The sequence below is a fragment of the Solanum verrucosum genome, unplaced genomic scaffold, assembly GCF_900185275.1.
Source record: "Solanum verrucosum unplaced genomic scaffold, falcon-dt-bn FXZP01000268.1, whole genome shotgun sequence".
In the NCBI taxonomy this organism is placed as follows: domain Eukaryota; kingdom Viridiplantae; phylum Streptophyta; class Magnoliopsida; order Solanales; family Solanaceae; genus Solanum; species Solanum verrucosum.
The window spans coordinates 875,689-889,799 of record NW_026019957.1 but is presented as its reverse complement, the minus strand read 5'-3'; the positions used below and the strand labels follow the sequence as shown (position 1 = coordinate 889,799).

General features: G+C 31.8%; 1 protein-coding gene across 1 annotated transcript; it reads left to right on the top strand.

The window, feature by feature from the left end:
• The first annotated feature begins 7,571 nt into the window (after window positions 1-7,571).
• LOC125814492 (uncharacterized) lies at window positions 7,572-14,111 on the top strand. The gene is made up of 9 exons (XM_049493943.1): window positions 7,572-8,124; window positions 9,293-9,484; window positions 9,575-9,697; window positions 9,796-9,833; window positions 9,944-10,049; window positions 10,172-12,346; window positions 12,576-12,731; window positions 12,942-13,021; window positions 13,677-14,111. Exons 1-9 carry the CDS (start codon window positions 8,047-8,049, stop codon window positions 13,921-13,923), a joined length of 3,195 nt encoding a protein of 1,064 aa, XP_049349900.1. The 5' UTR covers window positions 7,572-8,046; the 3' UTR covers window positions 13,924-14,111.

Genomic DNA, 14,111 nt, shown 5'->3' with positions numbered 1-14,111 from the left:
CATTTCTACTCTTGCACAAAGTAAAAAGATAGATTTGATGGATTTTAGCTAATAATTAGCCCATCATTTGTATATATTTATCATGGATAATTAACACTAATTAACTTACTTGCCTTGGTTAGTGCATTTAATTATATACCCTAGTGACTAAACAATGACATAATTAATGCAAAATGGACCGGTACTCTTTCTTTTTTTTGAAATGGTTCTTTCATCATGTATTATTCATATCGAAAATGAATACATCGGTAATGAGAGATGGAGGGTTAGTATCCCACTCCATCAAACCAGACATAGAAACATATGCTCTAGCAAGACAATGAGCAACCTGATTCGCTGATTTCTTAACAACCGACAAAGAGAGAAAGGTAACTCTTTGATAAGAGTTTTACAATCAAAAACTAAAGAATCAAAGTAAGGGTAATTCACCAAATTTTCTTCCAGAGCTTGCTTCACAAGTAGATTATCAGTTTCCACAACCAACCTCGTTCTACTGAACCGTTCCTTTAGCCAACTAAGAGCCTCACGCACCCCTATGATCTCGGCCAACAACGGGCTAGCCACACGGCCAAGAAATAAAGTTTTTCCCGCAATAAATTGACCCAAGTAATGACGTAGCACCATGCCTATCCCCGCCAAAGGACCGATGCTCTAATACAACTCATGATTAAAGTACTTTTGTTTAGTTTTCCACCACGGTTCAATATTTATATTAGAGCCAGATTAAATTCAGATCGCATATTGCAAGACTCATTTTTAGAGGCGGCGCTAGCTCCCAACATTTTTGTTTTTTCATTTCTAGAAATTTGAACTCAAGATTTCTAATTAAATGGATCTCAACCATCTCACCACAATCTATGTCGATTATATGATCAGAGAAATTAATTAACAATAATATGACCTTTGAAAATCTTTCATGGATCACATGGTTCTCAACCTTCATGAAAATCTTTCTGAAATATCAGATTCAAATTTCAGCTAAAAAAATATAACTTTTTTTTTCTAATTGTCCAAACTTAGATGAATAGAATTACTCAATACACGTATTAATAGACGATTACAACTACTCTATGAAATTAATTAAAACTACACATAAATTGACCTAAACATTAATGTTATATAGATACAGCGGATGACCTACATTCATATGTGGAGGTGCATGTGCACCCGTTAACTTCGAGAAAAAATCATGTGTATATATATATATCTATCTTGAGAAACTGACAAAAATTAGGAAATAACTAACAATGCACCCATGAGAAGTATAGGATTGCCCTTGTGCCATTGGTACAAGCTAGAGAAACTGCATGCGAGACCATGATTAAATCCAGCTAGAATCCTATTTCTTTGTTTTTATTTTAAATTTATTGATGCACCCGAAACTTCAAATCTTGAGTTCGCCCCTTTAATAGATATAAATGTGCACATAAAAGAGACAACACAAGGTGATCATGTATGATGAAGGTTCCCCACCACCCCAATTTTTTTTCATAGTTGAAGACAGAAACAATAGCACATTCTATAGTGTAGGGCACAACAAGAGTGGGGAGGGGGAGGGGGGTAGGGGTCCAATTATTATTTTCAAGAAATTAAGATAGTGGCCGATCTAAAATAAACGCAACAGATTTATCTTAATTCATTTTATCTAATTTAAACCTCGTAAAACACATATACATACATGATTTTATAATAAATTATAGTTTAACCGAGGAACTTTGATTCGCCAGGCTAAGCAAATAAAGCCCAAAATTAACTATATATTATATGTAAGACATTTAAAATCGCAATCCAATTAAATTTTGAAATAATATACGCATGTATGCGATATAAATGAAAAGAAGTATATATATTGCATTATATTTTTAAATTTTGAATCCATCTTTAAAAAAAAAAAAAAAAACATTAGTCTCACAAATTCAAAGATATGATAGATTTTAATTTAAAACTATATTGTATAAATTTTATGAAAAAATTACTCAAAGTGAGAAAATAATTATCACGTGTATGACAGTTCAGAGATCACAAAACTCCACGTGACAAAAGTCTTTGTCCATCTCAGCAAGTAGACCAAATTTGTGTACTGAAAATTTACAGGTTGGCCACATTAATTCAATTATTCAATAACTCTAAATAGTGTACTACGTACTCTTTCTCCGTTTTAATTTATTTATTTGATACTAAGTTAAAAAAAGTAAAGTAGACTTTTTTATCTTAATGGTCTTAAACTAATGATATATAAAATATATCAAAAATGTCTTTTAATATTATAGTCTTAAACATGTCATGTGAAAAGTTAGAATTAAAAAGTTATCAAAAAAAAAAAGAGACGTTTTTTTAAAGGAACTAAAAAAATAAGTAAACCAAGCAAATTAAAACGGAGAACGTATTATTTTATATGAAGTTTGAAGACAGATTTATTGGTTTAACGGATAGGTATATTTGTCAAAAGGGTTAGTACTCCCTAATCCAATATTAATTGTCATGTTTTGCTTTTTAATAGTCAAGTTATGTAAATTTTCACTAGCATTTTAAAAGCAATTTTCATCAAATTGATATATGATTTTTTTTTTATAGTACTATAGTTTTAATATCTAAAAAAAAATTAAATATAAAATATTGAGTTAATCTGATTCTATTTAAGTTCAAATATTAATTAAATTGACTTATAAAAAAATAAAATATGTGAAGTAATTTAGGACAGAGGAAGTAGCACATATACCAAAAAATTATTTGTATTATGAATACAAGACACAAATCTTTTAAATACATGTATATTATTATTTAACTATATATGATTTAGTAATTATATTCACATTTTAATTGTGAATACAGAAGGACTAGTGACAAATAAATAGGAAGTGGTCCACTATCCAACATGTGTTTAATTTGGCTCATTCTTTTGTATCAACAAGAATTCTCTCATATGCCGCCCTTTAACTTAACCCCAATTTATATTTATGCTCTTTAAATTTATATAAGTAGACATTTAAATTGATATAAAGTTAAACAAATAGACACAACTTTCTTCGTGACATTCTACGTGTCAATTTACATCTTACATTGTGATCTGTGTATATTATGTCACGTAGGACTCATGCGTCTACTTGCTTAACTTCATACAAATTTAAGTGTTTACTTGTGCACACCCAAAATTTAAGAGCACAAATATAAAATTAATGGGGTCAAATTAAATGACATATTCATGTATTACGCCTATTTACTAACATTGATATATATAGTTATTCATTATATACCTCATATATTATCAATGATCTTACTTTATCTTCTAGAATTTGATTATTTTATAGTCTTTACTCTCTTAGACGCTAATGTAACAAAAACATGACTACACTTTCTTTTAGTGTATGAGATTAAAAATAATTTTAAAAAATAACATTCAAATATATTATTTTTCAACTATTAATTGTTACATAATCGTATACAATGGTTTTATCTATTCCAATTATGTAAATTTTACCTCATTTTTACATTTTAATTTTTTTTTCTCTTTAAATGCAATGACTACTTGCTTGTTCCAAACTATTTATTTCAATTGTATATTTTTGTAAGGCCAATTTGTAAGAAAAAAACTAAACGTGACTCGAAATCTATCATTTTAGCTAAAGAAAATTAGTTTTATTTAAAATAATGAAGTATCAATCGTGTGTATTTTTTTTTTTTCTAGGATGCAATAACTATTTATTTCAATTATGAATTTTTTTTTTTGGCCTTTTTAAGCCAAAAAATTTTTTAGAGAAATTTTCTTCACTTGGAAAATAATGCAAAAAGAACTTAGAGATTTTTTTCTCAATCAAATGACAATGACTTTGCCTTCTGAGTAAACTGTCGATAGAATATTACAAAATTGGACCATACAAAATATTATTTTGATAGGCCAAATGATATCTCTTCTGTCCAACAATATTTGTCCACTATTTACTTTACACACTTCTAAAGAAACTATAAATAGAAGAATAGTTTTACTATGTTACCCTTTGAATATAATAAATACAATGTCTTGAAAAATGTAATAGAATTAATGATAAGGATAAATTAGGAACTAAGTGTAAAATTATCAATTGATTTCATAAAGTGGACAAATATTGTTGGACATCCCAAAATAGTATAGTGGATAACTATTGTTAGACGAATGAAATATTTTGTCTATTCTTTTTTGGTGAGTAAGAATTAATCAATTATTGTAAGAGAAGTTTTATTATGTTGTTAGACTTTTTTTTAAAATATCGTCTAGTATGTAATAAATTCTTCAAAAGTTGTGCATTTTCCCCCTTTTTTATCAAATATAAATACGAAAATAGTTTAAGATATCCGAGCAACGATATTTTCTTATATTATCAGATTAAGATAACCTACCATAATAAGCATATTGCTTTAGATACATAGTTACCCTAATTAAGGCAGTAAACATCCTCTTATAACCGACTAGAATATTGGCTATTTATAAAGTATAGAGTATTTCATATATTTGGGAGATAATTACATTTCGTTCCAGAAGTTTCTTTAATTACAAAAATTCTGGATGTTTTATTGCTCTCGGATACATTTCTTTGTTGTCTGATACGTGCAAATGATACATTACTTAATGGGAGGACTGTAATCGAGAGGGGGATAGAAATGTGTATCCGAGAGGCGATGGATGTATCTGAGAGAAGATAGGGATGTACCCGAGAAGGAATTTTGTAATTTTTTTAAATGACAGAAAATTTTAGAAATTATGATATTTTAAGTTGTGCATTTATGTAATTTTTCCTTTTATAAAAAACATGAGTTCACATAAACTCGATAGCTAACATTTAAATCATATATACATATTCAAATCTTATATTAACTTGATGTCATTGTAATAATCACAGACTTTTAAATCCTACATCCGCTTCCTGAATTAATTAACTATTTGTTAATAAGAGTTTAATTTATTCTTAGACTTAATTAATATATAAAACTTGTCTAATTCTGCTAAACATGTATTCTACAAAAAATACGGCAGCATTCACTGTAATTCTATAATATTTTATTATTAAAATAAAAAAATTAAGTTGCTTTAAAACAAATCATTCTATGCTTAATTAGTGATTAATTAAATAAGATAATGATAATATTTTAAATACTTCTTACTTACTTGTACTATGCTAATTAATATTTTCACCTAACACAAAAAATAAGTACCACAGTCCAAAAAAGTCAGAGTTTGGGCATCAATATTTAATACTGACTCTTTAATATTATTAATTACTGGTATACTATATATTATATATACAATGAGATCCAGCTCTAAAATAACACTTACTAATCACTTTTCGACTTTATCTTTAAAAATAGTTATTATCGTGAAGTTTCAAGTTTCACGTGTAAAACTTTAAAATTATACTAGAGTTTTACTTATGGTATTTGAAACTCCATACTAATAATAACTATTATTCAAATGTGATTATTTTGTTAATTTTGTCCACCTAATTCACATCACACGCTACATTCTTACAACTAAATCAAAGCAGATTTCTCTTAAATAATTGTTATCAAGGTCAAGTAATAGATTAATAAGTTTTTATGTAATAAAAAAATAATTTCATGACTGGATTATTATAGTGAATAAAGTTTAGTGATTTAACATTATATTATAATAAATAAAGTTCAATTACTATAATAATATGGTAAAAATATAGCTTTATGAGTTTATTTTTGCGACCATACGTGAAATTAAATGATAGTAGGATAAAATTATCAATTAAAGGTGATAAATTTAATATCTTTTAATGAGAAAAATAGAGACATTTGATCTCCTAAAAATTAGACCTTGTCTCCTAAAAAAATTGTGACGACATTATTTTCTTTTTTTGATTCTTTTTATTAAATTTTTATCAATTTATTTTTTATTAATAAGAAAAAAAAATTGACGTGACAATAGAAAAAAAAGTTTATTGGACCATTCAATATTGACGTGCATTATTTGTTGCAAAGAGCCAAATTTGAAAACTTCATCCATTTTGATAGTGATTTTGTGTTTTTCCCACTATCCTAATAGATGTAGAAATAAATTTAATTAATAAAGACCGATATTATAACATAAATATATATTATTAGGTTATCTAAAAGTAAATTACAAGAAACTTTTATGTATATATTGATACTACAATAATAACTATGTCTCAATTATATATATATGATTTTTTACTAATTATATTTTTTTTATTTAAACTCAATTTATATCATCACTCATAACCTCATTTTAAGGGAATGTAAAACTTCCGAGACAACTTCCTTCCACTTAATTTTAGGTTTAACCTCGTTCTGTTTTAACATCTTCACTCGCCATAGCTTCACATCTGCAAATTTAACCAATAATTTTAAAAACAATCATTGTAATAGATATGTTATATAGCAAAGAAACTTTACTATTGGTATAAATATTCTTTAACCTATTAATGTATCTAAAATCTCAGCTAAAATAAGTTGATAATTTTAACAAAGTAAGGATTATCTTGGGCCACATAATTTATTTATTTTATTTTATTTTTAAAAATAAAAAGTCATACGTTCATATAAATTTTGAACCAAACATTTCTTTGGAAAAAAATGAATATAGCCAAATTGGGAAATTGACACATTAAAGTGTTCATCAAGCAAAGTCTCTTAGGAAATTTTGAGGGATTTTTTGCCAATTAAAAGACCAATGAAACAAATTATATACAGTTGAAATATTTAATGCATTAACTTCATTTTTTGGTCACTTAAATATTAGGAAAAAAAAAAATTAGTAATGATTTCTATTTTATGAGTATTAATTAAAAGAGACATAAACCTCACCTCTCAATTCAATTCATTTTCCAACCCTTTCAACACATTCTTGATAGGACAGAAGCCTCACATCATAAATAAGATATCGAAAGTCTGGATCCCTTTAATTATTTATTTTTTAAAAAAGGTAAAATATTTTATCAAACATTTCACAAAAATCAAAATTAGAATTATATGTATAACTAAAAGAAAATCAATTTTGTAATCATTTTTAACAACTTTCTCTAATTTTACTCTACTGATTTTGCCTAATATGTTGAGGTTATATCGCGAACAACCTTTTTATCCCATAAAATGTAGGAACAAGATTTCAAGTCAATGTCGACAAAGTCAAAAAAATTATTAAAGTTGTTCAAGATTTAATATAAATGTATGAAATTTTTTACCTACATACTTCATATATTTTCTATACAACATAATATAAATTTTCTACGGATAATGTTCAATTGCCCCTTATACGTGGCTACACCATTGATCTGAACCTTACATATACATTATATTCTGTCGAGACTTCACTCGTAAGATTACACGACTACTGATTTTACCCCATCTTGAATTTGTCGGTACCTCAAAGCAAAGGGAAAAAAAAGAACTTTCACTTGCAATATTTTATTTTGTTTTTCTCCTTTTCCCCCAATTTATGATCATAAAGACAAAATAAAAAAACAATAAAATCAATCATTATTTTCATAAAGTTAAAATAAAATAAAAGGGAATATTATTATTAATATGAATTCTTTACACAACTATTTCATGCACAATATATAGAGAGAGAAAACAGAGCACATATATAGAGAGAGAAGCAGAGAATTACTGTGTATGTGTGAAAATCTACCGGAAAAACACCATTAAACCCACTTCAGATCTACCGTATTCTCTTCCAACCCATTAAATAATCAAATTCATCACTTTTCAATCTCAAAATCCTGAAATTTTAGAAAAAAAAATGATAAAAATTGCTCTGTTTTAACTCATTTTTATCAACATTCAATAGTCCGGAGTATTTTTCTATCGATTTTCGCTCAGTTTCTGTGTTTTACAGCGAGAAATTCGAACTGGGTATAGTTTATTTTGTTGAAATTGGTGGGGGATTTTGAGTTTTCATGGTGGTTTTAAGGTAGTGTGCGCCGGAGCTCCGATAAGCGGAAGGGGAGAGCTCCGGCGAGAATTTTGAATTGGATTTTTTTTCTGTAATAAATGAGTTGAGTTGAGGGTACAAGTGTAAAAAAAATGTTTAAGTCGGCTAGATGGAGGAGCGAGAAGAACAAGATCAAAGTTGTATTCAAATTGCAGTTTCATGCAACTCAGGTAAAAAGTAATAGTGTATATATATATATATATATATAAAGATTGAATTTTTACTGTTAGTGTTTGGTAGTTGTAGTTTTTTTTTTCTTTTTGAAAGAGTAATTCGTGTTGAAAAATGTTGGAAATAGCAATCGGATGATTTGATTGATTAGGAAGAAGAAAGGTTAAAGAAAAAACTTGAAGCATATTAAATTTGATGATACAATTCATTTTTTCCAATTGATATAGTTTGTGTTAGGTCCAGACTCCACTTGTGGGATTACACGGAATATGTTGTTGTCTTTGTTATATACTAGGATGAGTGGGTTGAGGTATCAGGTTTAATTTCTAGCGGAGTCAGAATTACTAGGTGATTTCTTTCCATTTTGTCTGCGGGAGTTATCTGGGACGTGTACTGGTGGGAGGTAGGAAGTAACTGGTGGAATTGGTTGAGGTGCGCGTTAGCTGAACTTGATGCTATGGTTATAGAAAAAAAAATCTAGGATAGGAATTGCTTTTTTTATTGGGATTCAGGTGTTACATTGTGCATATCTTTGAATTTAGGCATGCGCTCTATCGACCAATAATTTGGCATTGGAAGATAAATTATTCAGTTTTGGAATGATATGGTGTGTTGTAGTACTGTTCTATTACTATCGGTTGTTTGTTGTATTACTTCTTTTTTCTGGACTGCTTTGGACTGTTTTTTTCTTGAGCTGAGGTATAGCGGAAACAACTTCTTTACCTCTACGTACACTCTATCCTCCCCCGACCTCAATTCGTGCGACTACACTGGATATGTCATTGTTTTTGTACAATGAGATGGTGTCAATCAAGTAGAATGGATATAGAGGATTCACATAAACCATCCAATAATTTGGATTTGATACGTAATTGGTGATTGATTGATTGATCCCTCTGCATTTTCATGGGAAAAAAGCTGTTTTCTGCTTGCTTTCGATTTGTATCACTTCAAACCAGGCACTTTTTTTCGAGGCAATGGATAAAAAGTTTAATGTATCGCAGAAGAGCATTGTCTGCTAACTCATGAGTCAGTAGTCACTCTTTTGAGACAGTGATACTATCACGCCTCAATCCATCTTCTGTTTCTTGTTTGTTTTTCTATAGGGTAGTTGAAATACTGACATTCTTTCAAAATATAACGGATTAATTTGTATATGTGCCATAGGTAGCGGGGGATGCATTGATGATATCTGTAGTCCCTGCTGATGTGGGAAAGCCAACGTTAAAATTAGAGAAGGCACCGGTTCGTGATGGGAGCTGTTACTGGGAGAAAGCAGTTCTTGAAACTGTGAAGTTCATTCAAGAACCAAAGTCGGGGAAGATTCATGAAAAAATCTATTACTTCATCCTGGGAACTGTAAGCTGCATTTTCGAGTCTAAGATTTTTATGCTGCATTGATCCCTTAGCAAGTGATTTATGTAATTTGTTTGGATGTATACTTTGTAGGGGTCTTTAAAATCCGGAGTTGCTGGAGAAGCTTTGATTGATTTCTCGAATTATGCTGAGGCGTCTAAGATCTCTTCTATTTCTCTTCCACTCAAAAATTCAAAATCGGGAGCTTTATTGCATGTAAGTCTCCCATCCATTCGTGAACGAATATGCATCGCATTGCTATTTTGCGAGCTTTTTGGACCTGATTGGATTTAAATGATGTTCGTTGTCCATAGGTTTCGATACAGAGGATTCAAGATTCTTCTGATCAAAGGTGCTGTCCAGATTCCCGATGACTTCCATGATTTTCTTCTAAGTTTTTGGTTCTTGCATAGTGTCGAATTTAAACCAGTCTTTTTAACATCTTTTTTGGTGCTTCTACAGTGTTGAAGAAATCGAAGATGCAAGACCAAATTCCGATAATATGATCTTGAGGACACAACTAAGCAATGATGACGTAGAAGCTAGCCTTAAGGGAAATTCTACAGAGGTAAGACATAAAAACTTATGTCTGATTGCAAGAGAACAAAGATCCGAGGATTGATCCTTCGACCTGAGTTTGTTTCGACTGATAAGATTGTCTCTTTTCTTGTTTGTATTTGGTTTTAATAGAATGGTCTGATCAATAAACCTATTTTGCACAATGGTGAACTGAATGGCATCCGCCGGGCATCAGGTGAATCTGATATTACCATGTCCAGTTCTGGTAGCAGCTCAGGGCTTGATACACCACGGCGAATCAAATTGAGAAACAACATTGGCAATCAGGATCACATAAACTTCCCTTTGTCTCCAAATCATGCGTTAATTCTGCGGAAGCCCAGTATTGACGTCTCTACAACAGTTTCTGAAGAAATTCAGCAGTCGGAATGGTTGGGGGGTTCCGCTCTCGAAGCAAGTACAGATGGCTCTTCCAGCACTCCAAGAGAAGCTCTTCTTAGATTAGCATCACAGGAGGTCTCAGATATTGTTGTTGTGAAGCTAAAATCTGAGCTCGCAGCGTTTGCTAGGCAGGTAGAAGTGTCAGACTTGGAACTTCAAACCTTGCGTAAACAAATCGTCAAGGAGAGCAAAAGAGGTCAGGATCTCTCAAAAGAGGTTGCTAGCCTGAAAAATGAACGAGACGCTCTCAAGGAAGAATGTGATAAACTAAAAGCTTCCCAAAGACGTTTAAATGAGGCGAAATCCAAAGACAAGTTGCTCTATGAACAAGGGGATCTTCAAACTCTTGTTAGTGAACTTAGGCAAGAGTTGGCTTATCAAAAGGAACTTAATGCAAATCTGGAAATACAACTTCAGAAGACACAAGAATCGAATTCCGAGTTAATTCTTGCTGTGCGTGACCTAGACGAAATGTTAGAACAGAAGAACAAACAAAATGTTAGCCTTTGCAACAAATCAACCACATCTTGTGATGCTGAAAATTTGCCGGATGTTGTCTCCAAGCATGAAATGACTGATGAAGATGACGAAGAGCAAAAAGCACTAGAGCAGCTTGTGCGAGAGCATAGTGATGTCAAGGACTCATATATGCTGGAGCAAAAGATCACAGACCTGCGCGGTGAAATCGAGATATACAGGAGAGAAAGAGATGACTTAGAGATGCAGATGGAGCAACTTGTCCTCGACAATGAGATACTGAAGCAAGAAAACCATGATATGTTATACAAACTTGAGCAAAGTGAGTTTCAGGAACAACTGAAGATGCAATATGAATGTGCAACTTCTTATTCAACTGTAAGGGAACTTGAAGGACGGATTACGGGTTTGGAGAATGAACTGACGGAGCAAGCAAAAGAACTCTCCGATTCATTGGTCACCATAAGTGAGCTCAAAGCTCAAGTCAGTAGCCTGGATGAAGAACTGGAAAATCAAGCTCAGGGATTTGAAGCTGATCTTGAAACTCTTTCTTGTGATAAAGTCAAACAAGAGCATAGAGCAATACGAGCTGAAGAAGAACTGAGGAAGACAAGACGGCACAATGCTAGTACAGCAGAGCGGCTTCAGGACGAACTTAAAAGTCTCTCCATGAAAATGATGTGCTCATTAAAAGCGAACGAAAAGAAAGCGTTACATGAAGCTAATGAGCTCCACCTGCAGAAAATGCATTTTGAAGAGACGCTTCAAAAATCAACCGAGGAACTCCGATCAATCAGAGTGCATTATGAAGCAAAAATGCTTGAGCTTTCTAGCCAGGTAACTAATATGTACATTCAAATGGAAAAATTGCAGTTGGAAATTGAAGCAAAATCCGCACAACTAGAAAAACAAGAAGAGGTGGCTAAAGGAACTGAACACCACTTGTCGCAGAAAATCATCTCTCTTAAAGCTGAGATTGAAAATCTATTAGCAGACAAGAATATCCTTTATCAACATGCCGAACAGAAGAATATGCTAATCGAGGAGTTGGAAAATACTAGGAAATCAATTGAGAACATGCGATTGCTTGTCGAGCAAGGTCACAGTGAAAGAAGAGAACTGGAAACTAGGCTAGATTTAGTGGAAAAAGAAGCTATGGAGACTGTGAAGGAACTAAACGCCACGAGGTCTATTATGGATGAGAAGGAGACATTAATATTAGAACTGCATTTGGAAGTGAATATACTTATATCTGAATGCAATGAAATGAAGAAATCTTTGTTTGAGGATGAATCGGAGAAAGAAAATTTGAGAAAGCAGCTGTCCCGGCTGAAAGAGGATCTAAACAAGAAAGAGGATGCATTAAATAGTTTGGACAAAAAACTCACGGATTCTAATAGTCTAAAAGAGACAATAAAGTTGCTTGAGGTAATATTCACCTACATTTGATCTACCTAAATCTAGTTGTAAATTGTTGGAATTGATTTATTCATGTACTTCGTAGCATGATTGAGATTGTTTCCGTCTACAAAGGTAACATTCATGTAAGAAATCCGTTGTGCATTTACTCTTGCTATCTCTATTCCTGCATAGGTGTTTTATAAAAATTGATCATTGATGAGTATGATCAATCTAAGTATTCGTTCCATCATCACAGGGTCAGATCAAGCTGAAGGAAAATGCACTTGATAACGCAAAGGATTCATTTATGGAGAAGGAGAAAGATCTTCAAGACAAAATCAAAGAGTTAGAAAGAAGATTAGAAGAACTCCAACAGAGCACAGAAAGGCTCTGCGAACAGAAGTCCCTAAAGGTGAGCAGCAAGAACCTTATCGTGTACACTTGCATTGTCACAATAATTATTATAATTCACTTCACTAAACATCAGACATAAGACCACAACAATGATGTTTGAACTAGTCATGATTGAAATAGCTAGGTCAGGTCTGAATCGACAATGATACAATTTTCACACTGTGTAACTCTTATTAAAGTGCATATGACTGATGGTACATTGATACAGGTGGCGATGGAAGATCTAAATCTCACAACTACAACAAGCACGGAAAATGAAAATCCCCCTCAAACGTTGTCTACAGAGAGGTATGAGTCCTGCCCTGCATTCAAGAGTGATTCTTATGCTGTTCAAATCTATGTTGCTTGAACCTTCAAAATGTCGTCGGGTGAGTGTCGGATCCCGCGACAACATTTTTGGAGAGTCCGAGCTATATAGTATCAAATAACTTTTGACAAAGATGAGTTTATATTATTAAAATCATTCCATATCACTATTGAGTCACTTGAACAAGGATAACTTTACACTATTTGAGTGGCGGTCCATTTTTGACATGCATAATACATAGATAGATACTGGTGGTTAAACTCTCCAACTTTGAATATATACATCTAGACACCTCAACTCGTCTCCACTGTGTCACTTGAACACTCCAACTTACAAAATGATCATCTAGACATCTCCAAAATTTATGTGTCACGTCAACATCAGGTGTCCATGAGACAAAGTGAGTACGAGTTGGAGTGGGTTAGTTGTCAGTTGTAACCAAGTTGAGGTGCTTCGATGTGCACTCTCAAATTTGGAGTGCTTATTTGCCAGCTAAGGACAAGTTTCAGTGTTTGTTTATGTATTATGCCTTTTTGACTATACATACACATCTCGTGAATAAAATGTCGAGGACTAATTATCCTAGATGTCTCCACAATAATTGTCTCTCTTCTGCATTCCTAATTGGCAATGCAGCAACAACAGCTGTTGTTCGGACGAGGAAATGGAAAGCACAGCATCCAATACCAGAAATCTCGAAGAACTATCAAATGAAACGGAACTACTGAAGGAGAGGAACAAGTTCATGGAAGTTGAATTGAAGGAAATGCAAGGTAGATATTCAGAAATAAGCCTCAAATTTGCAGAGGTAGAAGGAGAAAGACAGAAACTCGCGATGAAACTGAGAAACATCAAGAGCACAAAAAAAGAGCTCGTAAAATAGATTTAAATTGAAATAAATGTAAATTGCTGAGGGATTATTTACTTATTTTGGCATATTCTTTATTTATTTTTTCCTTGCATAGAGTTACACCATCAGATAAAATACAAAAAAAATGAGTAGTTTTAGCATATAGTTTACAATTCCTTTGAGAAATAAGATGCTGTGTAAGAGCATTTCAAGTTGTTTTT